The 25702-nt window shown below is 40.9% G+C and overlaps 2 protein-coding genes across 4 annotated transcripts in view; one reads left to right on the plus strand and one right to left on the minus strand.

Annotated features, from left to right (window-relative positions):
* IWS1 (IWS1, SUPT6H interacting protein) overlaps nucleotides 1–10967 on the plus strand; it is an 18612-nt gene extending 7645 nt beyond the window's left edge. The window contains exons 4-16 of one of the 3 annotated variants that reach the window (XM_026080018.1): nucleotides 1–253; nucleotides 896–1088; nucleotides 1335–1392; nucleotides 1745–1845; nucleotides 2627–2777; nucleotides 4549–4631; nucleotides 4890–5019; nucleotides 6524–6641; nucleotides 7424–7535; nucleotides 7726–7782; nucleotides 7981–8092; nucleotides 8688–8848; nucleotides 10557–10967. The exon at nucleotides 1–253 is cut by the window's left edge and continues 1 nt beyond it. In XM_026080018.1, coding sequence (XP_025935803.1) covers nucleotides 1–253; nucleotides 896–1088; nucleotides 1335–1392; nucleotides 1745–1845; nucleotides 2627–2777; nucleotides 4549–4631; nucleotides 4890–5019; nucleotides 6524–6641; nucleotides 7424–7535; nucleotides 7726–7782; nucleotides 7981–8092; nucleotides 8688–8816 — 1497 coding nt within the window. In that variant the 3' untranslated portion in view covers nucleotides 8817–8848; nucleotides 10557–10967. The remainder of the gene's footprint in view (nucleotides 254–895; nucleotides 1089–1334; nucleotides 1393–1744; nucleotides 1846–2626; nucleotides 2778–4548; nucleotides 4632–4889; nucleotides 5020–6523; nucleotides 6642–7423; nucleotides 7536–7725; nucleotides 7783–7980; nucleotides 8093–8687; nucleotides 8849–10556) is intronic. The other 2 variants (XM_026080019.1, XM_026080016.1) reach the window with 2 other exon arrangements.
* A 1481-nt stretch (nucleotides 10968–12448) lies between these two features.
* Nucleotides 12449–25421, minus strand: LOC112972878 (coagulation factor IX-like). The gene is made up of 9 exons (XM_026080020.1): nucleotides 25340–25421; nucleotides 24551–24670; nucleotides 21952–22112; nucleotides 21066–21090; nucleotides 20822–20935; nucleotides 19436–19570; nucleotides 18118–18788; nucleotides 15881–15998; nucleotides 12449–14856 (listed from the first exon to the last, which is right to left on the minus strand). Exons 2-9 carry the CDS (start codon nucleotides 24627–24629, stop codon nucleotides 14288–14290), a joined length of 1872 nt encoding a protein of 623 aa, XP_025935805.1. The 5' UTR covers nucleotides 24630–24670; nucleotides 25340–25421; the 3' UTR covers nucleotides 12449–14287.
* Between the last annotated feature and the right edge of the window lie 281 nt (nucleotides 25422–25702).

The following is a 25702-nucleotide window of genomic DNA, read 5'->3' on the forward strand; positions in this document are numbered from 1 at the left end:
GTTTCCAGACACAAACAAGAAGTAGAGTCTGATGATAGTGATGGGGAGGACAGGAAGGAGGAGGTGCAGAATGATTCTCATCATTCAGATAACGAACCTGTGAGAGAAGGATTTCAGGGCTCCGACAGTGAAGAGGACGGTCCTAAAAGACGAAAAATATCAGACAGTGATGAAGAAGAGAAAGAGGAGGAGAAGACAGTGAAAAGGAAAACAGCTGTACTTTCTGACAGTGAGGATGACAATGAGAAAACACGTAAGGAAATACAGTGTGAAAATAATGTGATGTGACAAGCAGTAGCATTACAGTTGATTCATTATTTTCATGTGAATAAAGCATCTAAGGTGAATATGAAACTCCACAGCAAGTTTGTTTTTTAGATTGCAACTGCGCTTTGAAAAAGACACTGTTCTAAATGCATTTGCATGTGAGTGTATCTAATGCTTATGAGTAATAAGTAGATTTAATAGAAGTAAAAGAAGGCTTTTTGCAAAGAGTCTGCTTCATATGGCATCTGTTTTAGTGTTTATTATTCCTGTTACAGTCATTTATTTAATACTTAGCTGTTACTTCTTTAGTCATTTTTTTCTGTGGTCTTTTCTTTTTCTTTTGAAGCTACGGGTGAGAATCAGTTTTGAAATTACAGGTTTTTTTATGGGTAGATGTTATATATATATGTACACACACATGCGTGCACACACACACATTCAGTTACTGACTGAATAAGATAGACTTTAGAATGGACGTGTTCGTTTGTAGAGAGGGCACTGATTTAATGTAGGAAGGCTAGTCAGCTTTGCTCTTGTCCAGACAGAATCTGAGAGAGAATAGCTATTTGGGAGGACCAGTTGTTTTCTCTGTTACTTGGACAAGTAATAATGCTCCTTTTTTTGGCAGCTGCAAAAAAAGTACGAATTCTTTCTGATGTCGAAGAATCAGATAGCGATGCTGCTTCAGAGAAATCTGATAAAAGGAAGAAAAATACTGTATCAGACAGTGAAGAAGAAGAAGAAAGGAAAGAGAATGCTGGGAAGAAAAAAGAAGAGAAAGATCTGTTTGGAAGTGACAGTGAATCTGGAAATGATCAAGAGTAAGTGTTTCTGTGAATATGAATCCCTTCCGGGTTGCAGATAGTGAGACTGATCTTGATGGAAAATGGATGAATCCCAACCAGAGAATGAATGTCCACCTTCACTGGTGGTATGAAGAGAAAGGTCAATAGTAGGTGTCAGAATGAAAGGTAGATCTCCCCACAATCATATTAGAAACTTCCCAGGAAAATGCACTGCTCACTAGTGCTGTCTTAAATAGATGAATGTTACTATTGCTTTCACAGGAACCTGATCGCAGATATATTTGGAGAATCTGGTGATGAGGAAGAAGAGGAATTTACAGTAAGTGTTATTGTGGGTGGCTCTTGTTTTGTTGCCAGAGCTAATCTCCGTGGGAAGCTATTCCAGAATGCCTGTTCAGGTTTGAATTCATGTTCAGGGATATGCTGTATCAGTAGGGAAGCTTTATGTCTATGCCGGACTTGCTGAGGTAGTCTTTAAGTTAGGTAACTTCTACAGCTCTTCTGTTGGAAGAGTCATCTGTATGAAAGTCACAGGTGAAAATATGAAGCCTTGTTTCTCTTTGAAAGAAGACTGAAGAGGATCTAGAGGAAGCTTTTAAAATACCAGTCAGGTACCTGAGTAGATGCTCAGTCTCCATCTGTATGCTGACTTGCACTGTCTTTATCATCAGGGTTTTAACCAGGAAGACTTGGAAGAAGAGAAGGCTGAAACAGACATGAAGGAGACAGCAGATGAGTCAGATTCTGATGATAACATCAAAAGAGGGAAGCAGTAAGTCAGTGTGTTGTATACTCATTTGTTACTGGCAAATACAAGATTTCTGTGAAAGGGGTCCTCCAAAGACTGACTAGACATGCTGGTTTAGAAAAGCAGGGGACTGCATTTCTACAGTAATGTGTGTTCTCAAAGACCATGACATAAGTTCCTCTCTTCACTTCTACAATTGAGTCACTTTTCAATCAAGAGCAGATTACCTATGCTGCTGCTCCAGAGAAGAGTAGCTCCCATCAAAAGCTGAGTGAAACTAACATCTGATCAGTGTTTTTCTCCTTCTAGCAGTTCAGCATTGGGCCATGTGTAGGAGTATCGCAGTCCCAGGTGTGCTTCTCTGCTGGTGTTAGGAGACAAGGTGTGGCAAGACTTGCACTTAGCCTGTCTCCCATTTCCTTCCTGCCTGCTCCAGTAGTGAAAGAGCAGTGTATTGCCAGTATAGGAAAGCAAAATTCTTGTCAGCTTCAGTGACAGCTTTTGCCCATCTTGAACCCTGGGTATCAAATGCGTACATCATGTTAGCTATATCAACAAGCTAGAAGGTCATCTTGTAGGCTTTTGAGGGCATCTCTGAGCCACCAAAGCCTTTTGTTTGCTAGTTTCTCAGTTTGTAAACTGAGGATATCTAATTATTGTACAGGGACATTGAAACATAATACTTGTAGAATTCTTGGAGATTTTTGGAAAGGTTATGATGCAGAAATGCAAAGCTATTTTATATAAAGACAGAGTAGCCTTAACCCTCTTCTGACCATCAGCGAATTCTCTTCTTGCATTTCAGTATGGACTTCATGTCAGATTTTGACATGATGCTGCAACGAAAGAAGAGTATGAGTGGCAAGCGCAGACGAAACCGTGATGGTGGGACTTTTATTAGTGATGCAGATGATGTGGTCAGTGCGATGATTGTTAAGATGAATGAAGCTGCTGAGGTGAGTTTTCTAGGTTCCAAGGACACCTCAAAATCTAGTTCTGTTCTATGGGAAAATCTTGTATCAGGTCAAACATAGAAAACTGCCTTGTTCTCGGGAGCAATAATCTGTACATTACTGAGAGCTTCCAGTATCTAAATTCAAGAATTTTCTTCAGTTGAAATTCAGAAAAACTTTTCATATTAAAAAATTAAGATCAGTTAAGTCTGTTAAACCAGCTATATCAGCTGAGATCAAATGTTCAATAAAAAAGGAGTGAATACGTATACTATAAAATATGAATGCTTATCTCGAACACTGAGAAATGGACTATGTTTTAATTTCATCATACAATTACTTGCATATGTAGTACTTTGAGGTTTGTCCAGAATAAACAGTTAGGACATAACCTTTTCTAAACTGCTTGAATGATGGTACTGTGGTAAGATGACAGAGCAACTCAGTTATGGGAAAGAAATAAGCCTCGGCAGACTGCTTCTTTCAAGGAGTCATGCTTAACATGTTACTGTGCAGGGTTTATTGGAGTTGTTTTGTTTCTCAAGTATCTTTTGTTATCTCTCTAGTTTGGTTGGAGTAGTAGTCAAATGAACAAATAGCATTGCAAAAGTCATCACAAGCAGTTTGGGGGAATATGCAGGGGACTTTAGAAAGAGGAAGCTTACGAATATCAAGAAAGTATTTCTGAGAACAAGATAAGAAGGATGATGTGTTTGAGGAGGAAGGGGAGAGTGAGATAGTGATTTGGGAGACAACTGAGGCTTCCTTGGTCTTTGACAAGATCCTGGTCAGATGTTTGAAGCCCTAAAGTTTGAAATACTGGAGAGAAGGAAGAACTGAGCTCCAGTGCTGTGGATAGCTTTTGCTTGAGAAGGGCTTTTCCCCTGATTTTATTATCTGCTGAGATCTTAATAGATTTGGCTTCTTTTCACTAACATTTTTTTTAATATTTTATATAAATGATTAGTGCTTGTCAAAGACAGCAGGTGTCTCTAGTTCTCTAGCATGTCCCTGTCAAACCATTTTGGGATATGAAGAGGGACAAGGGGGGAGAAGGGCATTAGAAGAATCTCTTTCATTGCAGTAAAAAAAAAAACATTGTAGAAAGAGCCTTCAGTGGATTGAGCGTGAGTGGAAAAGTATCACTGTAGCAGGAGAGAGGCCTGTTGATTGTAATGGGTCTTTTTGAGATGTGAGCCCAGGTACTGAACAGACGTTGTGAGATTAGGGTGTTGGTAGTCTCTCTGAAACTGAGACTTTTTGTTTGTGCACATGGTGCGTGTTAGCTCTTATGTTAATTACATGGACCTTCATCCTAAACTTTAGGTTATACCATTATATTCTTATGTGCAGTGAATGTACATATTTATCATTGTTTTGGTTAGTTATTTTTTTTTACTGTTATTCAGATGAGATTTTACTAACAACGTTTCTGTGTTAACTGTGCATAGCTAATAAGGAGGACGCTGCAAAACTCCAGTTTATTGCAATAGTCCTAAAACTTTAAAGTAGAAAAATATGTAATTCTAGGGGGAAATCTCTTACATGAGAAGCTTTTAAGGAAAATGTTGACTAAGCAGGGACCCCTCTTTAGGGGTGATCTTTATATAAAATTTGTTTTGGGGCTGTAAGAAGGTGGAGCAGGGGATAAAGTTAGTGTAATTTCCCCAAATTGCACTTCTCTAGTAATAGATTGTCTTTATTGTAAACGTCATAAGGGATGAGAATTGCTGCTTTCCTCGTGATTAAGTTGTACTACTTAAACTCCCTGCAGGAGGATCGACAGCTGAATACACAAAAGAAACCAGCACTAAAGAAATTAACTTTGCTACCAACTGTAGTTATGCATCTTAAAAAGTAAGTGTGTCATCCTCCCAGTTAATTATCTTGGGGTTACTGGAAATAGGAAGATTTGACAGAGTAACGTTACAGTTGTACCGAGTAAGTAACGAAACCTTTTTCTTCATTCCAGTTAAATGCTGGAGCTAGGTGGCCTCTCAAAAACGTAAAAGCTGATCGTTTAACTTGAAGCAGCCTAAAATGTACTATTGTACATCACATCTTAAGATTTACATTGTATGACTTTGCGGCTTCTCTTTACTTAAAACTTTCTAGGCAGGACCTCAAAGAAACTTTCATCGATAGTGGTGTTATGTCTGCTATCAAAGAGTGGCTTTCTCCTCTTCCAGACCGAAGTCTGCCAGCACTAAAGATACGAGAAGAACTTCTGAAGATCCTGCAAGAGGTTTGAAACTGACTTTAACCATATTTGATTCATGGCTTCACCATGGCTTTACAATCGTGTTTTAGGGAAATTTATGGAGGGAAACATACTGTTGCTGCTACCAGTGGACTAGCACTGCTAGCAGTGAAATACAGGAAGAAGCAAATTGCAGAATGGATGTGTTTGGTTTAGAAATTGCGTCATTTCAATAAGTATTTCCTATGTTGTAGATATGCTGTCTAGCTGAACAAAATTTGACTAGGGAATTGTAGACACCTAATTGTTGCTGTTAAAGATTTTCCCCATGTTTGCACAATAAGGCAAATAGCTCTTCTAGCAGCAGGCCCAAGGACATTTCTAAAGCTCTAAAACATAGGAAGTAAGATTGTGCTGCAATCTGAGTTTGAGATCGCAGGTGAACTACATGCATTAACTTCGTTATCCTTCCTCAAAGAACTTGATGGTGTGGCATTTCTAGATTCCTGATAAATCTGAACTGCTATGTCACTCATCTTCCCTTTTTCTCTGTGGCTCGTATATTGTGATTAGTCACTTACATTATGAATGCACTGACGACAAATTAAAGTGTAGCATAGTCTCAATAATGAAGTAGAAGCAAAATTTCTGTTGTGGTACCATAACTGATTGAAGTTCTGTATGCCTTTGTCTTTGCATAAGAATTTGCAAAATTTCTACCCGAACTTAGATTATTTGGCCCTGCCTACTTGTTTCAAATATACATACAAAGTATATAGTTGTATCTAATCTGTATTTAAACTGCATTTAACCAAGTTGGGTCCAGCACTGTATACTAACTCTGCTTTATGCTGCCGGAATCAGCTTTTTTTTGTTTGTTTGTTTCTTTGTTTTCTAGAGCTGATGTAGTCGTATTGCCAGGTGAGCTAGGTGTTCATGGAGCCAACTTAGGTCTTTTTGTATCCATGGCATTGTTAAATTGCAACGCAAATAAATCAGTAACCAGTAGCTAAATGGACTCCTTTATGAGTTTTTCTCATTGGGGCTGTTTTATTCCTTTCTTTACTTTGGCTGTGGCAGATGGCTGTTTCTTTCCTCCTCTTTTTTGGCATAGTGAAGTGTGTGGTGCACTTGGGAAGCCTGTCATACTTGGTGTAAAGACCTTCAGTGTTTGTAACAAAGCTGGTTATTTGACACCTTTTGCCACATAGATTGTTATCATTATGAAATGAGTGCTTAGAAGGCAGTAGCTTTATTCTGGAATAATATTAGTAAAAGAGCATTTGGAGAAAATGCTTTAGAAACTTGGTTCTTTTTGTGTTTAAGAAACAAAGCTGTTAAGGTAAATTACTAGGTTTTGGTGTTTGATACTTTAACCTTTAACTGATTGGTGGTGCTACAATGAAAAATACTCTCTTCTGATTATCACGAAAATAAGTTCTGCTTTTTGTAAAGTTCATTATCTGCTTGGACTTCAATAACAGCTGGCACTGTTAATGTTCAGATGTCATTTCTTGCTACTTTCTGACTGTTTTCTTTTATCTTCCAGCTGCCCAGTGTGAGCCAAGAGACCCTGAAGCACAGTGGGATTGGACGAGCTGTGATGTACCTTTACAAACACCCCAAAGAGTCGAGACCTAACAAGGATATGGCGGGGAAGCTAATCAGTATGTAAACCTCCCTTTGCGTTGCTTCAGTGACATTTCACTGACGACTTAATTTCTGCATCAGTCTTTCTGCTGTGTGTTTTTGTTAGTAGAGAGAATGATTCTGCAATATAGGAGTCTCATCTKTTTAATCACTTTGCTTGCAAAACTCTTAACAAACACTGTTATACTTACTTCCATATGCATCTTTATTGTTTCTTTCATTCTTGTTCTAAAACCAGAGGATGGCGTTTATTTTGCCCAAATTCTCTCTTAACTGGTTGTCCAGGCCTCATCTGTATGTAACAAAGGAAGAAGGTGCTGCTGGAAGACTGTTTATCCCACACTTTCCATGGACTTTAGAGGCTACCTAGATGTCTAAACGTTTACTTCTTAAGCAGCTGTAGTTATGTGCAGTGCATTCCATCTTGAATGACTGCAAACTGATTCTAAACTTGTTTTGTTCTCTAGGAACTATTTACATATTTCTAAAATAGCGCTCACTGTGGCATGCAGGAGTTCCCGACATTAAGTATTCTAAGGGCTGGGAGAGATTCCAGCAACGCAGGCATTAGCGAGAAACTTTATGGATGAAGGCTCTTTCTTATTGTCCAAGAGGTTGGGTTTTCCTGAAATCTTAAAAATCTTTAAAAATCATTTGTTTGATGGTAGAGAGGAAGCACAAATGCTTGCTGTGAACTTTGAAAGTGGTATTTAGGGTCATTGGAATGCTTTGGAGGTAAACCTTTATATGCCTAGTGATGTGCTGAAGTACCAGGGTGTGGGTGGTTTTTTTTTAACAGATGAATGGTCTCGACCCATCTTTGGCCTTACCTCAAATTACAAAGGCATGACAAGAGAAGAGAGGGAACAGAGAGATTTGGAACAGATGCCTCAGCGGAGGAGATTGAGCAGGTAGGAATAGCAGGCAAAAATATGAAAGCTATATTTCTGAGATTCCAAGAAAAATACGTATAAATTTTAAGAGGGAAAAAAGGTCAGAAATCACTATTCCTTTATTTCCCTTATCACACTTGATTGCCTTCTAAAATTACCATTGTTCCCTGTGTATGGATACCTGTAAATTTTTTTTTTTTTCTTGCAGCTCTGGTGGTCAGACCCCTCGCAGGGACCTGGAGAAAGTGTTGACAGGAGAGGAAAAGTAGGTTGAGTTGTGTGTGGTGGGTTTTTTTTTTTTTTTTTTTTGATTGGGGAAAAGAAAAGTATTTTAGCAGTGCTAACAGTATGCAGTTGCTCTGTGGTTTTAAAGGCAGAGGCTATGTACTTTGTTTCAGCAGAGGAACACACTGTGCTTGTTTCTGTTCAAGACTTCCGGCAGTAACATCTTGGTTTTTTGCAGGGCACTCCGACCCGGAGACCCTGGATTCTGTGCTCGCGCGAGGGTGCCAATGCCCTCCAACAAGGACTATGTGGTCAGGCCAAAGTGGAATGTGGAAATGGAGTCCTCCAGGGTAAGCACTGTGGTGTGGGGAAGAGCTTAGCTTCTTTTACTGACTCTGTCCTTGCGCTCTCTGCGGTTAAGCCTGGGAATCTTTGTCACCTTAATGCTGCTCTTACTGTACAATAGAGCACTTCTTTTCATGTGCCTTTCTAATTTGAGTAGACCGTAAGCTCTGCTGTCAAGTGGGCTATGTTAAGCCCGTCAAATTCCTTCACTCAGGCATCATTGCTTCTCTTATCAGAGAGAGATTTTAACTGTTCTATATCAAGGCTGAGAATCTGACTGAAGGCCTCTTATTTTAGAGCATTTTGAAATGAAGTAGTAATTTGATCAGTCTGTCACTGATGGTTTTTATACCTCTGTTTTTTTTGTATCATATTCTTCTCATAATATCCCAGTTTGGGAAAACATCAAAGTTTTGGTAAGAGTTAACAGCTTCAGTAGAGGCCTATGCCTTGCTTTATTTGATTCATCCACCTACCTTGTACATTTAATTTAAAGGCAGAGTACATGGTAAAACGTGTAAATGGAATAAGTAATAATGAAACTGTGCTCTTTCTGCTGTTATCTTTCCTTCCTTGCATTAATTGAGATATTGTTTCTAGCCCGGGACTATTAAGAGAGGTATTAGTCGCTTGGAAAAGCACAAGAGACGGTTTGCTGAACAGAAACGACTCAGCAAAGTGCATCGAGCCATCAAGTTCAGCATTGAAGGCAACAGGATGCCCCTGTAGCCATGACACTCTGCCTTCCCCAAGTTTGAGAGGTATCCCTCAAGGGAGGTGTGAACAGTGCATGTGCTTCAGCTGTGGGCAGTTTGCACATATAGGAAAGGAGTGTGTATCCCCCACCTTAAACTTGGAAAACTCTCCTTGTATTCCCTAATGTCTGTACTTTGACCTCAAAGGGAACGTGTACAGGAGAAAATACGCTGTAGCACATAACATCTACCGTGATATCTGCCTCTACAGCTTCAGGGTTCCCAAATGACAGGTATTAAATGAAAATACCTGCACTCAAAAGTAGTTTTGCGTCTGTGGTTTTGAATGCTTGACAGATAAGGAAGTCTAGCATTGTGAAACTTCTTCTGACTTAATTAGGCTTTCCAGATTTACCTGAACTGATGGACAGGAATTCTTAGCCCTTAATATAGTACCTTGTGTCACTGTATACTAACCTCTGTGGCTGATGTTTTACTGGTACAAACAAGATAAAAATATTTTTCAGGCCAACTTTTCCAAGGAAGTTAAGTGATGTGAGACATTAGGGGGTGGCTGACAGCAGGTAGAGAATGAGACCTCTGACGACTTGAGGGAGAAGAATCCCCTGCTGTGAATGCAGGGTGGAGGGAGATCGATCAGTGATATATATCAATGTGAGAATTGTTTTGACAATTTTTAGTCTGCATTTCAGTTCTGTGAGCAGGGGTGTTAAAAAATGGTAGATGACTGTTGATTTTAAGCTTCATATTTATTTATAAATCATTTTTTTAAAAACTGTGAAATTCCAGCTACAATTCCAGTAAACAGTTCTCTGTTTTATGGATAAAGCTCATTTTTAAATCAGTGTGTTGGGAGTTCCTTCCCCAGTGATGGGAACAAGAGGTTCAGATTCTAAAATATGTTTTTGTCAGATATCAAGTAGCATATTTTGGATATCTCTGTTTTTCCCAAACTTAAAAGGTGTAAGGTTTCCAACATTCACGTTTTTTCTGTTGTCTAAGGGGGGAAATTGCTTTCTAGGAAGTAGTGGCTTTGGATTGAAAGTACCTTACTGTTTGTCTTCAGTGGTGTTTCTCTATACAATCACTATAAAAGCCGTGCAAAATACCTGCTGCATCATCTCAGTTTTTCAACTGCAGTTAAACAAAATACAGAAATGAAATGCAATAACTCTTGTAATAATTTGTAAGGCCAGATTTCTTAGAAATTTCTTTTGCTTCCCTCATTCCTTCCTTTTTTTTCCCAATGATCTCTTTTTCTATAAGTACTAATCAGTGGCCTTTTAAAATAAATTGCAGTTTGGAATTGATATGTCAGCTTGATCCAACTCAGTTACTGTGGGGTCATATCTAAAAATTTTCCATCCTCAGGAGGGAGGCCTGTTTGTGTGACGCTGTAGTGAGGTGTGTTTCTGACACTGAACTCCAGTCAATGTAGATACTAGAACTATTCCAAACTGTATATTCAGCCAGCATGTAAACAACTAACATGGTTATGTTAACCCCTGTAATCTGAAAGCTTTACTGTGTGATGTTTGTGAGTGTGACTGTTTCCATATATGCGATGCATATATCGGGGGAACTGTTTATCCTCGTGGGAGGGGGCGGGGGACAGGCACAAAAAGAAGTTGGAAATCAGCAGTGACTTCATCAGACCCCTGTTGCAGGTTTGCAACCTTGCATGTATCACTTCTCTGGAACCTCTGGGACGTCTGCTTTTTTTCAGTGGTAATTATTAGTTTTATTTTTTAAGTTCCAGGGGACCTCTAAGAAAGGGGTGAGTCGACTGGACAAACAGATGCGGAAATTCACAGATATCAGGAAAAAAAGCAGATCGGCCCATGCAGTGAAAATCAGCATTGAGGGTAATAAGATGCCATTGTGACCCTCCGCAGAATACCCCATGACCTCTGCTGTAAGACATACACCCATAGACTCTTTGGAGACCTTTAAATTTTTTAACAACTTGTTTGGTTTTTTTTAGTGAATCTTTAAATTGTTGGTTCAGGTTCTGGTATAAGATGTTGTCTGAGGACTGTGAACATGGGGACTACTTTCTCCTGATTGATTGTATTTAAACTTGCTCTATTGTGTCCTTTGTACAGATCAAGTATTTGTTGTATTGCAACACTTTAGACAATAAAACATCCTTCTGTTTTTTTTGGGGGGGGCTGTCTGTTGTTTGCTCATGATGATATACGTGTGGAACGCTGAGGAGAAGAGAGTGAATATCTGAAATTTGGAGAGAAGTGTGTACTTGGTGTGTGGAAAAATCTAGTAATTGTCAATTTTGTGTTTACCATTTTCCATTTCCTCTTTATTTGGTGCCTTGAATTTTAATCAGTTGTTCCACATTTGGAGATCTGCATATATTGGATTTGATGTCAGAAATACTGACCATCTCCCACTCTAAGGATTCCTTTTTTCAGCCCACGCTGCAAAGCTCAAGAAGAGATCAGCAGGCCTACTGCTAAAAATTCCAGAGGTTTGGAGCTAAAATGCTTGCTGTAAGTAAGACTGCAATATTAAACTGTTATTGATCTTCCCTGATAAAAGATCGCGGCAAAGCCTTCCAAAGCGCATGCTATGGAGAAACAAATGGATGCAGCCGAAGGGCATGATGTGAAGTGTGATAGATAGCATGAACAGATTATTTTTCAAGTAAACCAGACTTTTGAATCAAGGTTAGTAAGACTGCTCAAGGAAACTGAATCTCAGATTGATAGGCACTCTTCTCCTCCCCCTGGCTCTGAATGTTTTATTCAGCACTTAGAGTGGCAGTATGGAGCCTTTGCTGCATGGGCTCAATACTGCCATGACGTCATTTTGTATGGCTGACAGCCGTGATCTTTATTTTATTTTATATATTTTATTTTATTATTATTTTATTATATTATTATTTTATTTTATATTATTTTTTTTAATGTTTGGGTAGCACAAATGTGTGTTGCTCTGTAGCCCACTAATGGCTTTCTGAAAAGTATATTTTGCCCATGGTAAGGAAGAGAATCGTATCTTGGCATTAGGGGGCTCATGCTGCTGTTTCTTTGTCCCCGATTGCTGCAGAAAGGCAGCAGAGCAAAACTCTCTCCTGCTGCCTCTGAAACTGTTTTTGTCTGCTGACCGGGTCTGCAGGAACGAGACTCTGCTCGTTGCACGGGTGCCCGGTAGCTGGAACGTCAGTGAGAAAGCAGCTGCTGTTCCAGAGGAGCACAGCTGATTTGCTTATGAAAACTTCAGTGTGAATCCCTGTAGGTAGGGGGGTCTCGCTGTTGTCTGGCAAGGCACTTACCTCTCCGGCTTCTGCTGCCGCTGGTCCTGGGGAGACCGTACAGCTGGGGATACTCACAGTTTGCATGTGCTCCTGTGAGACCAGGTGGACTGCGCTGCTACAGTAAAGCTGTACTCGAGGAAGCTGACTTGCAGCAAAACCTGAAGAGGGGCAGCCTGGGCTTCTGGCATGCTGCGGCTTCGGCTGAGGGGGTGGGGGTGGCTCCTCTTAGTTATTTATTTAATTTATTGGAAGGCAGCGGACTCCACTGCCACGTGGGCAGGTACAGCTATGTATGTGGAAATAAATGAACTGTGTTTCTGGCCGTACATAGGTTTGGTTGGACACTGATGGTCTTGAGGTTAGGGCCCCCCCCCCCCCCCAAAATCTGCTAAGATTTTTGTTTTGTTTTGTTTAAGAAGTCCCAATGATGTACTTTTTAACCACTATTCTTGATGTGCCTTTTGAATGCATTCTGGTACTGCACTTGTTGGGGGTGGGGGTGGGGGGGACAGAGAGCACAGGGTAGGGAATATTTTTAAATTGTTTTAAACTACTGACTCCCCGTGGCCTCTTGCAGTCTGTGCTGTTGCCTGTCATTGCAACTGGTTGTACGAGATCTGCATCAAATGTTTTCTGAGACAGGTAAATTAAAAATAAGGGACTGCTTCTTACAAATGGTAATAATGGACTTCTTTTATAAAGCTTTGAGCAAAGCTGAGGAAGAGAAATGCTCATCAGGTTGGCTCCTGTTTCCCAAAATTGGAACTTACTTAATGAGTGGTAAGGAAGGGCACAACATTTTAACTAACTAACTTTGCTAGATCCAGTTCACAAAGCAGCTGAGGGAGGAGCGAAAAGGGAGTCTACTGTTATGGCAATGATGTTTCTACTCAGAACAACTGGTCTATTATATTGTTTCATCTGTATTTTTGGCACTGAGTACTGTCTTGAACGGTGATGTGAAGCTGCTCATGATGTGTAGGACACCAAGCCCTTAAAGGGATGGCTAGATAGGAGCTGTACGCACACGGTCAAGTGTCCCTATGTTTTAGGATGATGGACAAGTTGGGTCTCACTCTGTTTAAGTGTGTTCACTAACATTTCATGTCTGGATTGCTCCCCCCCCCCAAAACACTGTGACACATTATGTATGCTGTAGGGAGCCTTCAGAATAAAGGAGGTTGTTTTTTTACTTTTTTTAATTAGAAAAGTGTGGAAAATGGACTGTTTTGTCTTTTGCTACTTCTGCAGCTGTAACCGTTTGGTAGCTACATTTGTACAGTACGTGGGCAGAGTGGGCTGAGGCAGGGGGTGGTGGTGGTGGTGGGGGGGACGGACAGGTAGCCCCTATTCCTGCCTCCCCTCACCAGCTGCGGGCGCAGAGCTGCGCCAGGAGCAGCGCTGCTGTCGCTGTGTCTGTCACCGCAGCCTGGATTTCTTTAAGGGCAGAACTTCTCCTGTTCTGTGTATTTAAAGCTTTTTCTTTCCGTGAGTATGATTTAAACAGCAAGATTTTAAAGATTTTTTTTTTTTTTAACAGAATTTCAGTGACTAGGCTGAGGTGTGGTTTTTCTGCAAGCTCCAGAATGCAGTGTTTCTTTCTTTTTTCTTTTTTTTTCCCCCTCACAATAATTATTTCTCTTTCAGATTTCTATCATACCATCCTTTTATGTTTCTTCAGCTGCAGCTGGGACCATTCCCTCGCCTAGCTGTTTTATCCAGCACAGTTTGTAATTCAAGATGCTAGTCAAACATTAACTTTTAGTATCTGAAAACATTTCTATTTAGTAAACTGAATTTTTGTTTCATAACCAGAGGAGGGACAACACTACCAGAAAAGTGCTTGGTTTTTTGAGTGATTAATTCACATGTAAGACTGCTAGTCTATTTTTGTGATGAGAATATACACTTGAGAAGCAGAGGTGGTTTTTTTTCCTCTCTGAAGTACCCTTTGCAGTCGGATCTGTACGTCAAAGAGAAGTCACAGTTTGTCTCCTTTGTTATTGCAGAATAGTTCTTTATTGTACACAAGTGTTTTGTTCAGTAATACTTTAATGAAAATTCAGCAATTATGGTAAACACGGGCTTAAAAATTTCTTTAAAGGTAAGTATGGTTTTTATACCATTAAGGACAGGAACTGAATAGTGTCTCAGACTGAAACCAGTTACAATGGAATTTTCCCTGTTTTTAAAAATGGTCTTAGGAATAGTTAATGTAAAATCTTTTCAGAATCTGATACACTTTCAACAACCTCTTTAATCCACGGAATGTAATTGGATACCCGAGTATAAACACCATATTTTCCTTTTTCAGCACAGCCTTCACCCCAGCTGACAATCCCTAAGAGAAACCAAGTGTTGTGGTAAGATACTGCAAAAGGGCCCCCGCTGTCCCCTTTGCAGGCATCTTCCGCTTCGGCCTCGTAGCCGGCACAGAACATGTTATCAGTGACCAGTTTCTCTGTTGACCGCTGGCAAGTGTCCATGCTTACGATGGGCAGCCTGACTTCCCGGAGGAAGCGCAGAGTAGCACCTCTGTGGTGGGTGGCACCCCATCCGCTGACCATCCCTACGCTTCCTTCTGCGGTTAGCAGGGTTGCAAGGTTGGGGCTCGGAAGGCAGATGGGGATGGCGTACTCGTTAAAAACAACCTCGCTGCTCAAGTAGAGCAAGGCAATGTCACTGTTGTAGTTATTGGAGTCATAGTGTGGATGTGTCCAGCTCCGTTCCACGTTGATCTTCTGTTCTTTCATTTCTCTTACATACTTGTCAAAGTCTCCTGTAGTCATGACAAATTAAGATGTTTGTTAGAGGACTGTAACTAACTCGTACAGTATTTTCAGTGGGAAGCAGGAAGTAGAGTGAATCAATGCTTTGACCTTTCATCTTTAGGCACAGATCAAAATAAATCACAAGCTGTAAAAATAATTTCTCATGCTGCAGATAATCCTGCATATCAAGCTGATTTTTTTTTTTTTTTTAAGGGACTAATAAAAGAAAGTTGCTGGCTGGATGAATAGCCATCTACAGAGGTTATGGATTCCGGTATGCAGCGATTTTAACATGACTGCTGTTCATGCTTTTTAGTAAGCACTCTATTTTGAACAGTTTGCCTAAGGGTGCACAGGGCTGTTTTTTTTCCCTGCTCAGGAATATGAAATAAGCAGTAACATGCAGCCACTGATAAGGCTGAAGGATTGTTTCAATTACTCAATGTATTCTATTTGCTACTCTTTTTTTCTTTTTCTTTTTTTTCCCCCCCCTTGTTGTTTCAAGCATAAAATTGTACTTACTGCAGCGGTCTTGTTTCAAGGGGTTCTAACTCCTGCCACTGTAAGCTGTGCTCTCTCATACGCTACAAGTGAGAGGGGCTTTCCGCTCTGCAGCAATTACAGGCCCTGACTAAGCAGCAGCTCAGCAGGAACCTAATCTTAAAGACAATTAAAAACCAAAACTGACTTCAGAGTAGACGGTCAGCCAGCTACAGCAATCCTCCTTCCTTCTGAGAAGTTCCCTTGCTCAATCACCATGCACAGTGAGTTTGCAGACATGGGAGACAGGAAAGATAAATCTGTGCCTTGCACTTTCAGTTTCTTCATGGAAAGAAAAGGGAACAGCTGGAGCCCTTTTATACTTAGCCCGGGAAACTGAAGAGTTTTATAATCTGAATCCAGTTGGATGTGTCTGTTTATTTCTCAACCATACCTTACTGTATTAATGTACAATGCAGAGTAGTTTAAATAAGAAATTATGTCTTTTTATGTTTATATAAAAAGAAAAAAAAATGTAAGAAATGTACTCACCTACAGTAACATGGTGTGGTCTAACAAGATCAAGGCAGTGAGCAGCAGTGACCACCCAGCGACTGCTGATTAAACTCCCTCCACAGAAACCAATATCTCTACTATTTCGGATCAAAACCTGTATGAAAGAACAGGAACAAGGTGGTGTTACCTACTGCTGATCGGTTATGAACAGGTACGTATACTGTCAGTTCATCTCTGGTCATTTGCAGGCTCTGTAGCTTGAAAATAATGCGGTCGTTTTAGAGATAAGCACTACAGTGCAACACTCAGCGATGATGTTGCTTAAGAAAGTAATCAGTCATATGAAATGATCATAAAACTGTGACAGCAGAGCAGAATATATGATGAACTGAGCTTGACAAAGTCAAACAGGAACAGAACTAAAATGACAGACATTCTAGGGAAACAAGTATGATCTGTGATTTTTAAATGTGGTTTCCAATTTTTCAATTTGGGGGGTGGGAGGGGAAAACAACTCGATCATTAACACAAGGAATACTTCTTGTAGCATACAGGTTAAAACAGCTGGACAGGTGTGCGGTAATGTACCAGGAAAGTGCAGATAGGAGGCAGCAGTGTTTGTCTTTATGAACAATGACTAGAAAAGCTTCTGGAACGTTTCCAGTTGTCAAGTGAAAGTGGAGGCAAGAGTGGAGATGTAGGAAAACTGATTGTTATTTTTTTCCCTTTTTTTTTGGTAATAAACTTTGGAATGATCTACAAAGAACATGGAGAAAAGGTAAAAATTCTCTTGCTATTAACTAACTGCTCAGTGTTAGGAGTTCACGAAGCACAATGATAGCTCCATTAATGCCTCAGCATCTCTTAATTAAACTTGTCCCTGAACCTCATATTTCATTTGTTAATGCCAAGGAAAAATAAGTTGGTACTCTGCAAATTAGTGAAGTTAAAATAGAAGAAGCACTTTTAAAAAGTGGAAAAAAAAAAAAAAAACAACCTGAGACATCATCCTTAGCAGTTCCAAGTCTTGCACTGGTGCAGTGCCTGGAGAAATAATATGTTTTACATAGGTCACATTATTTTACAGAACTAAGTCAATTTGTGCAAAAAAAACCCCTTTCAATGTACTATTAACAGTTCTATCTAATAGTATTAGAATGAGACATTGAAAAGTAGCAAAACAATGAAATTATCTTGCAACTGCATCTGAGGTTACAAAGAACTAGAAGGGAAAGCGGTTGCCAAAGGCTTTTTTTTTTTTTTAAAGCAAGTTTTCTACCATCAGTTGCCTGATGTAATGTAACTTTGGAACTTCCTTGATAGAAATGTTTTGTATTTCAAGAGGAGACTGTAGAGGTGAGGAAGCATTCAGCCTCTATTCCCCTCTACCACCCCGAAGAGCAGTCTCATCTGCTTCAAGGGAAAGTTGTTGGAGCTCTTAGTGGAAGCGCATGCAACGGCAGAAACGCAGCTAATAAACAGCAGTAGTTATACTGCAGCTCGCAAGAGCGCACTTGCCCAGCTAGGTTCAGCTTATTATTGTCCATCTGTAAAATACCTCCAGACCTGCGCGTGAAAACAATAAAGTAGATCAAAAATAAGGTGAGATTTTTTTCAGATCACATTGTTACCTAACGCCCGAGCCCAGAAACAATAGTAGTACACTAAAGAAAGGAAGGCAATATAAATAAGAAGCAAAAATTACATGTAAGGACAAAAAATACACAATTGTGGAAAAAAAATGGGACTATTTCAGGGGGTTCTCCTATGTGCCACATGCTGCTCATGTTCAGTCTTGAGCCCCCTCAGTTTTACCTTCCTACCTGTAACATGTCTGAAAAGTTCCCTAGTCCAAAGGCGATCGCTCCTGCTTGTGACAGCGTTTCTGAAAATAGCACTGGTCATTCCAAAAGACGGCAGAAGCATAGCCCTTCGCCAGAGCATTCAGCAACAACAACGCAACCCTGAACTACAAAGCAGCAAAAAAAATCTGATTTGTGTAATTAAGAGAGAAAGTGTTAAGCTGAGCTCATAAAAGCCCGTACAGCTAGGCTGTGGGGAAGAATGCGGAACAAGCGCAGCTAAGATACAGAGCATGAGAAAAGAACTACAGAAGTTTGAGAAATACGCGTGGTACTTGCTTGAATTGCTCTGGCCTTGAAAAAACTTTATAGTAGCTTGGTGACGTCTTTGTGCCACAGAGCAAATCAGTGCTAAAGTAAAAAAAGCATTCAGGTGTAGTTTTTATGGCCAGACTGGAAGGAAAGCATTACCTGCCAGGGGCAGTGTCCACGGCGACAGGCAGTTCCTCCGGTTATCCTGGAATCACTGTGTTCTGAAGTACTGATGTTTAGCTGGGTGTACCAAGTCCCGACCGAAACATTTTCCCCATCGTGGCGCTGGTGAAGATCTTTGTGCACGTTTTGACTTGCCCCTATTTCGCTCTGGCCAGCAGTGCTCTCAGCGGTTTGGTTTTGCCCAGCAGCATTTTCCACTGTTTCATTCTGCCCAGCAGTAGCTTCTGTTGTCGCATTCTGCCATGTAGCGCCCGCCGTCTGCTCACACCAGCTGCTCGTGCCTCTCCCGGTTGTGTTAGGCCTGGTGGTCGCCGGCACCGGCTCGCTTTGCTCAGGGACACCCTCCTGCCCAGCAGCACCGTCCCCCCTCTCGGGCTGCTTAACAGAGGAGTCCACTATTGTCTTGTTCCAGCTGAAAGCATCTTCTGCCAGCGCGTTCTGCCCGGAGTCGCCCTCCATGATCTTGCTTTGCCCAACAGCATTCTCTAATGCCTTGGTCTCCTTTTGGCTAACGGTGCCCTCCATGCTCTCATTCCACTCAGTAACGTTGTTCTCGATCTCTCGCAGGCCTCTTGGTACCATTTTCTGCCCCAGAGGCTCTTGCTCCAAAGCACGTCTGACTTTAATGAGTCCACACGGAAATGGTGCTGGGGGGGGGGAGCTTTGAGCTTAGGGTGCATTATATAGTGTATTACTTACTTACTTACAAAAGTTTTTTTTTTTTCTGTCAAGAATGAGCTTCAAACCTTGTACTTAAATCCCAGCAAAAACATTGCCCTTGTGATGTCCAAAAAACCCTCCCCCCCCCCCCCCCCCCAAGCACCCGATCAGGGTGCACTGAGCTAACTCCTGGGCCATGCAGCACAGGCTTGGGCCTTTGCTGAACCACAGCCATCAGCTGCGGCTGGCTACGATGGGAGCAGCCTGCCACGTGCTCGCTTCAAGACCAAGTTCATCGGGTCAAAGGATTCCACCCCCAGAGCTCCTGTTGTGAGAGGATGCAGTAACACAAAGCTTTAAAGAAACCTGGGATGTGGTCAGGACCCCCCCCCCCCCTTAAAATTGAGGTGTGACTCAATTATGAGTTGATCTAAGTCTGTGCTGCCACCTGTCCCATCACAGACTCGGTACTGCTGCTCCTTTGCCCAGTATTTGCTCATGGGGGCACTGGATCAGGGAAACAGCTGATGGAGAAGCAGCTTAACTTTTTTTTCCCTATACAAGATATATACAAGAAGACAGCGCCTGCAAAACTGCTCTTTACCTGCAATAACTCTTGAGTTGAACACTTTACCTGCTTGCACGCATTTCTTCCCGTCCTCATGCAGGGCGTAATCCTTTGCGCAGGAACACACCACACCAAAGGCTCTTTCGGTGTCCTGGCAATAGTGCCAGCACCCGCCGTTCTTATACCAGCATTCCAGCTTCTCTGCAATGGAAACGTACAGTCACTTGGTCACTGCTCTGAACAGCCGCCTCAGCAGCACACAGCTTCTACATCTGTCATTACAGGAAAGCAACTAGGACAGAGAGTAGGAAAAAAAACCCTGCAGTAATGTGGCATGGGAAGAGAGGAAATTATCTCTTACAGTTCCAGAAAACCACCATGATTTGTAGCAAACCAAGCACATGGCCTTACTTGCTGTTTTAGTCCTCCTTTTTCTAGTGTTTTATATTTGCCAGCTTTGTCTTGAGGCCATAGTTGAGATCTAGGCCTTCTGTCTATAGAGCATGGGCGAGAAGAGCACACGCTTCTGAATGCATCCATTTTTGGTCCTTCTGCAAGTCTTATCTCTTGAATCAGGGCAGATTTAAAGTATTAAGTTTCTTTGGTGGGTGGCCAAGTCTGCCAGAAACTATCAGAACTGTTTCATGTATTGTTGCGTTAAGAAAAAAAAAAGAAAGAAAAGACTAATTGCTTCACTGTAAAAAGGCTGGCAAAAACAAATCTAGGGAAAAAAATTACTCCTGATTCCCAGTTTCCACCTCAGTTTTGTTTTTGCTGTAATTTCATGCCTCATTTTTACTTGCAAGCTGGAGACAGTATTTCAGAGGGCCAGGGATCCAATAAGGGATATGGAGATTTTCTGTTTCATTTTTCATCATTCATGCATTGAAACATAACTACAGAATTGTTTGTTTACACTGAGCTTTGGCTAATAAGTTTGATGCATTTTAATCAATATAAAATTAAAAAGAGAATAGGGCCTCAGCAGGAAGTAGTTCCACTAGAAACTTCTGTGTCAGGAGTTATTAGATTTGCCTTAAAGTAATAAAAAGAAGTAGTCCCCTGTCTTTTCTTGGGGGCCAGATAGGAGATGGCCATGTGCTTTCCCCTGGGCTTGCACGGACCAGCACGAGAGTCCAGAGCCGAGATGCCTGCACGTAACAGAGGGCAGCGCTACCCTCTTTCTCAGCACAGCAGAGCTAGGAGTAGCTACAGCCACTGTCACTACATGATTCCCTTTCTAGGATGGTGGTGCCCAAGCATATCACATACGAAAACACTGTTCTAATGTATTAATCTTAAACAACGGACCAGTGACATATCAGACAGATAAAGTCAACGGTGATAGCCTCAATGAAAAGACTGTGCAAAGGTTTAGCTCAAGTGCACAAGGAACAATTTCCAGCTTTAATCCTTCAAGATGCAATTTAATGTGTGTATTCCTGTACTCACCTCTTTCACAGTTATCTCCTCCAAATTTGGGGGGGCAGATGCAGAAGTAATTGTAGTGTCTTATTTTGCAGACTCCACCATTCTTACAGGGATTTGTATTACATGGATTTAAACCTAATAGGAAGGAAAGAGGCATAGTATAATTCCAGGAATTTAGAGAAGCCTGGCTTTAAGCTTTCACATAGCTCTTTGCACCCAGCAAGAACAGAAGAAATAGATGAAGAAATGACTTTTTCTAACCTACCTCTGTAATTGAACCAAAACTCCATCTGCAAGAAAAAATCACAAATGAAGAAAGCAGTCAGTAAGTGGTCATACTGGTTACTGAACATATTTAAAAAGAAACAGGCTTGTTAGGGTGCAGCTAAATTTAATTTTGGTTAGAATCATGAAATATATTCTTGAAGCAAATCTCCTGATCATCACCATGCAGCASGTTTTGGTGTGTATCACGGACCAGTCACAGTGTGTGTGAACAGGAGTGTATTGGGATATAAACAAACTGAAAGATGAGACCCCCAAATGCTCCAGCCAGTAAGGGGTGCATGGCACCAGCATAAAGCACCTCACCACCAACTGCTCCACTCTGCAGAGCCATTTCTACTGCACTGCACTACCTGCTGTAACGTAGACATCACCTCAGCAGCTTAGGGGTAGTACAAGAGAAATTAGACACCTCTATTTAAAATTGCAGTCCCAAACCCCTGTTCAGCTTCTCCTAACTTTGAAAGTCATAAGACCTCTTGTTTGACTAATACTTCTGCTTAAGCAGAATTACTACTTTTTTTCAGAACTATCATGTGAGTGATTGTATAATCCCGGAATAAGGCAGTATTATATTGAAATGAGAACATCCACACAGCAAGGTCATCAGGAATATCTATTCCGCTTCATACTCACATTCCACCAAAAACTAACTTACGTCTCTTCTGCACTGTGTCTTCATAGCTAATTAAGTAGTTGGAGTTTAGAGTAAAAACACAAATAAAAAGGGTAGAATATTTTTACTATTGTTAAATCACTTGAAGTTAGAGCATATGGTTTATCTGTCAGTGGAACTTCTGGTTGAGAGCGATTTCTTGGATCTCATTGACTATTAACTTTCTTTTTCCTAAAAGAAAGTTTCTCACCGTTTTCTCCTGCGAATGGAAAATCTCCCTGGCCTCCTCAAAAGAGCACTTCTCCTCAATGCATTCTCTCTCCAAGTTCCCTGGACGAATCTCTTCCAGAAAATAGTTGGCACGTTTATGGACTTTCAGCACCTCGTGTGCTTTATCTTTTCTCATAAACACTAGATAGACAAAATTCAACAGTTAATCACGTTGGAGGACAACAAACCATCATTACAGTAATGGTCATGTATGCTTTCAGTTGGATAAATAAGAAGGGGAAAAAAAAAAAATCTATTTAAGCCACCCAAAGGGAAGTTAAATTAGTCTGTGTTCCAACAAAAGGCATTACTACTTTAAGCTTTATTTTAGTGGATCAAAAGATTAGTTCACTTAAAAAAAAAAATCTCAAAATYCATCATTTTGAGCTAGAGTTTTTTTTTAATGGTGCCAATCACAGGCATGGTAATTAAAGATTTACTGTGTGAAATGATACTGAATATTCTTAGATTGCTTTCTCCTTTGGAAAGAGCTTAAAACTTAAGAAGCTACGACTATCCGTAAAAATATCTTACATTATTAAAGATTTCATCACTCTTACAAGAAAAATCTTCTATTGTACTCAGACAATTCCCAAAGTCTGTGTCGTTATGCTCAAGCTGTGGTTGTTGATGAGCACTGTCACAGTACCGGTGGCACTGGCTGTGTCTTGGGAAGAGATCCCAGAGGGCAGCGCAGCTCCCATCGTCTGGGAACTTCACACTTGCGCCACCATTTGTTTGAGCAATTCGGACACCTTGTTCCAGTGTGTTCCACCACATTTGGAAGGAAGAACCTGATGGTTCCTTACTGAGACTTACAGACTAGTGCATGAACAGTATTTTATGCCACAAGACTCTTGAGTATTACAGCTTCTTATCTGGAGGTTGGTTAAATTTTTTCTCCTTACTCCTTCCTGATTCACAATGATTACTAGTTGCCCTGGCTGAAACCAGAGATTTGGTTAGTATCTGCTGTCAGCCAGCTTTTTTTTTTTTTTTTTAGACATTCAGGAATGGAGACCCATTGCAGGTAGCTACTATGGACACAGTAAGACAGACACCACTTCAGAAGAAGAAGAAAAATACAGTGTCAGTTTTGTACTTCTGTTTCCTTCATCTCTATTTGGCTTCACTAGGCAATCTGCCCTCCTACTGCAATGTCTTAAGAGCTATGACTGTCTACAAGTTAAAGGAGGAGCGGCCAGAAGAGGGAATATGACAATAACGTTATATACCTCCCGGTGCTGCCATTTCTATTAATAGTGAGTCCTTGATATGGCATCTGTAGCTGAAGCACAGCGCCCCGGGGCTGTTCAGCCAGTACATGCTGAAGGAAAAGGAACATGCGCATTTCTGTAGTGATGGAGCAGGTGTAATTCAGTTGCCCACCCAAGTTTCTAATGACATTTGAGACGCCACAGGGTACTTGGCCCTCAGCTGTTGCTCCAGAAGGACCTGGGAGCACTGTAGCTCCTGTCCTCTCTCTCTCAGCCCTGTGGATGTATGGATACAACGTACCATCTCAAACACCTCTGGACACTTATGCATAGGGACTGAATTGAGCCCTGAGCCACTGTTTTGAGAAGGAGATTTTTGCCTTTTTGTTAGATTTCCAGAAGAATGGCCCTACATCCAAAGCCCTTCCACCTGAAAGAAAGCTTGTGAAAAAACACCGCTAAGAAGCGTTCAAAGAGAAAGCTCATTTTGTAAATCTGACATAGCTTACTAAAAATTCATACATCAGTCATTTAACAGCACTCTGTTTTCCTACTCCTAGTTTAGTGTCCTAGACACAAGTCAAAATCCCCTTACAAAGAACCCAGTTTTGCAGATGGACGATGAAGACACATTTCTTTGCAGCTGCAGGACAAGTATCTATATCAATGACTGAAATTCTAGAATAATATTAAATTGCTTTACTTCTAAGCAATTAGAAACAGTTCACAATAACTCTTAGCTGAGAAAAGCTTTGGACAGATCCGACTGTCCAAAACACCTTTCATTCACATCAGTGAAGCTGCCCATTATCAGTTCTTGAGTTCTGGGGTCATCCTTAGAGGATATGCCTATCGTAAGTACCACCACATAGAGGCTATGCCTGTTGTAAAGCCTTCTGGTTTGCAGATGTCACTTCTGCTATCTTCTGCTCTTCCTTCCTCTGCAAGGACAGCCACATTATCCCTTACATTCCTGCACTCTGTTCTAAAGCTCTTTGAAGTCATTTCCAAAACTTGTATAGTAGTAGTAAAATCAGCATAAGGTCCCTAGAAAACTTGCCCAAAGTGCCTAATTTTAGTTTCCCAAATTTGAAAACATGGCCTTGCAAAAGTAATTTGAATTTTGGTTCCAATGTCACAAAGAGAAGAGTTGTCAACAGGATAGTGGTCTAAGTAGGAAGTTAAGAATGGTGATTTCTTTCCCAAATATAAATGAATACTCCTTTTTCTCTTGTGCATTTCATGAAGTGCTTCTTGAACCCTCAGGAGTTTGCGTTCAGAAAAAGAATGTGGTTTCAGTTTGAACACCAAGACACTCACTATGAGACAATTAAGTTAAAAATGTAATTCAGAAGTACCTACCTGAATATGAAAATGGACAGCTGCTGTTGATGGAGCACGTTAGCAGGAGAAACATCAAAAGTGAGGAACCTCTCTCCATTTTAGTGAGTGTTCAGAATCCTCCAGCTTCCTGCTGCTTACCTTCAGAGGGAAAAAGAGTGAAACTGGTATATTGTCACGAAGGCAACAAAGGTCAAGTAGACAGCAAAAAAGACACAGAAGTAGAAGCAAGAGAACAAAAGACAGGAGAAAGAGAACAAATTCTACTGGATTCATTTTGATCTGATTTCCTTTCTTTCTCCAATACCCCTGATGATGCATGCTACGACAGGAATCCCGGTGGTCCACAGCACAACGTGTACAGATTGTCATAGCTCAAGCAAGTGGCGCAGCGTCAGATCCAAAGCCCACAGAAATAGCAGCAAAGCTCTGATGAATACGAYAGGCATGGATCAGGCCCAGACTGAGCAGACGCCAGCTCCCCCGGCAGCCTTGTTTAAACTGTGAAGGATCCCAGGCTGAGGTCGGAGCCGCGCACTTCAGCCAGTTGTTTCTAATGATAGTGGCTGTTGTGTAATTACTGACCATCTTATTTAAATATGCTAGGATTTTAATTAGGAAACTATCCACCACGTACCTGGCAGTAAATACTATGAGAGAGAAGTTTGTACTTCTTTATGTTATTTTCACAGGTTAAATAATTTTGCCAGGGTTTGATAGTAGTTATCGCTCTGCTATTTGTGTCATCTTCCAAAAACACAGGACCCAGAATACATTCGCTTTTACAGAAACCCATGCAATTATACTCACTTTTTTCTTTTCTTTCCCGTTTTTTTTAAGGGAAGACAGAAGAGACATTTGGATGTACACCAGGAACAGCCATGAGGTCAAGAGATTGATCATTAACCAGTCACAAATATTGACAGTGGAGAAACAACCTTCTGGATTCTGTGAAACACAGCTGGAATCCAAAATCAAAATAAAATGGTGTGCATGTGTTTCTACACACATACCCACACATATTTTTACAAAGCTGTCTTTAAAAACATCTTCTAACAATAAAAGTCACTTCCTTGCAACAAATTTCTTCAGGAGAGTTTGGTACTTTTGAGAGAGGATTTTTGAAGCTCCATCTTCTTTCAGTAGGTAAGATCAACTGATGTGGAAAATACC

Source organism: Apteryx rowi, unplaced genomic scaffold (assembly GCF_003343035.1).
Source record: "Apteryx rowi isolate R43461 unplaced genomic scaffold, aptRow1 scaffold_51, whole genome shotgun sequence".
Lineage (NCBI taxonomy): Eukaryota > Metazoa > Chordata > Aves > Apterygiformes > Apterygidae > Apteryx > Apteryx rowi.

What these genes read in the sequence shown, in the direction of transcription:
- LOC112972878 (XM_026080020.1), bottom strand. Translation starts at nt 24,629, where the DNA reads ATGGAGAGAGGTTCCTCACTTTTGATGTTTCTCCTGCTAACGTGCTCC. An exon ending in TCCATTCGCAGGAGAAAACG is followed by an intron (nt 21,091 to 21,951) that starts GTGAGAAACTTT and finishes TTTTTCTTGCAG; the next exon opens with ATGGAGTTTTGGTTCAATTA. An exon ending in AGGAGATAACTGTGAAAGAG is followed by an intron (nt 19,571 to 20,821) that starts GTGAGTACAGGA and finishes TTTCCATTGCAG; the next exon opens with AGAAGCTGGAATGCTGGTAT.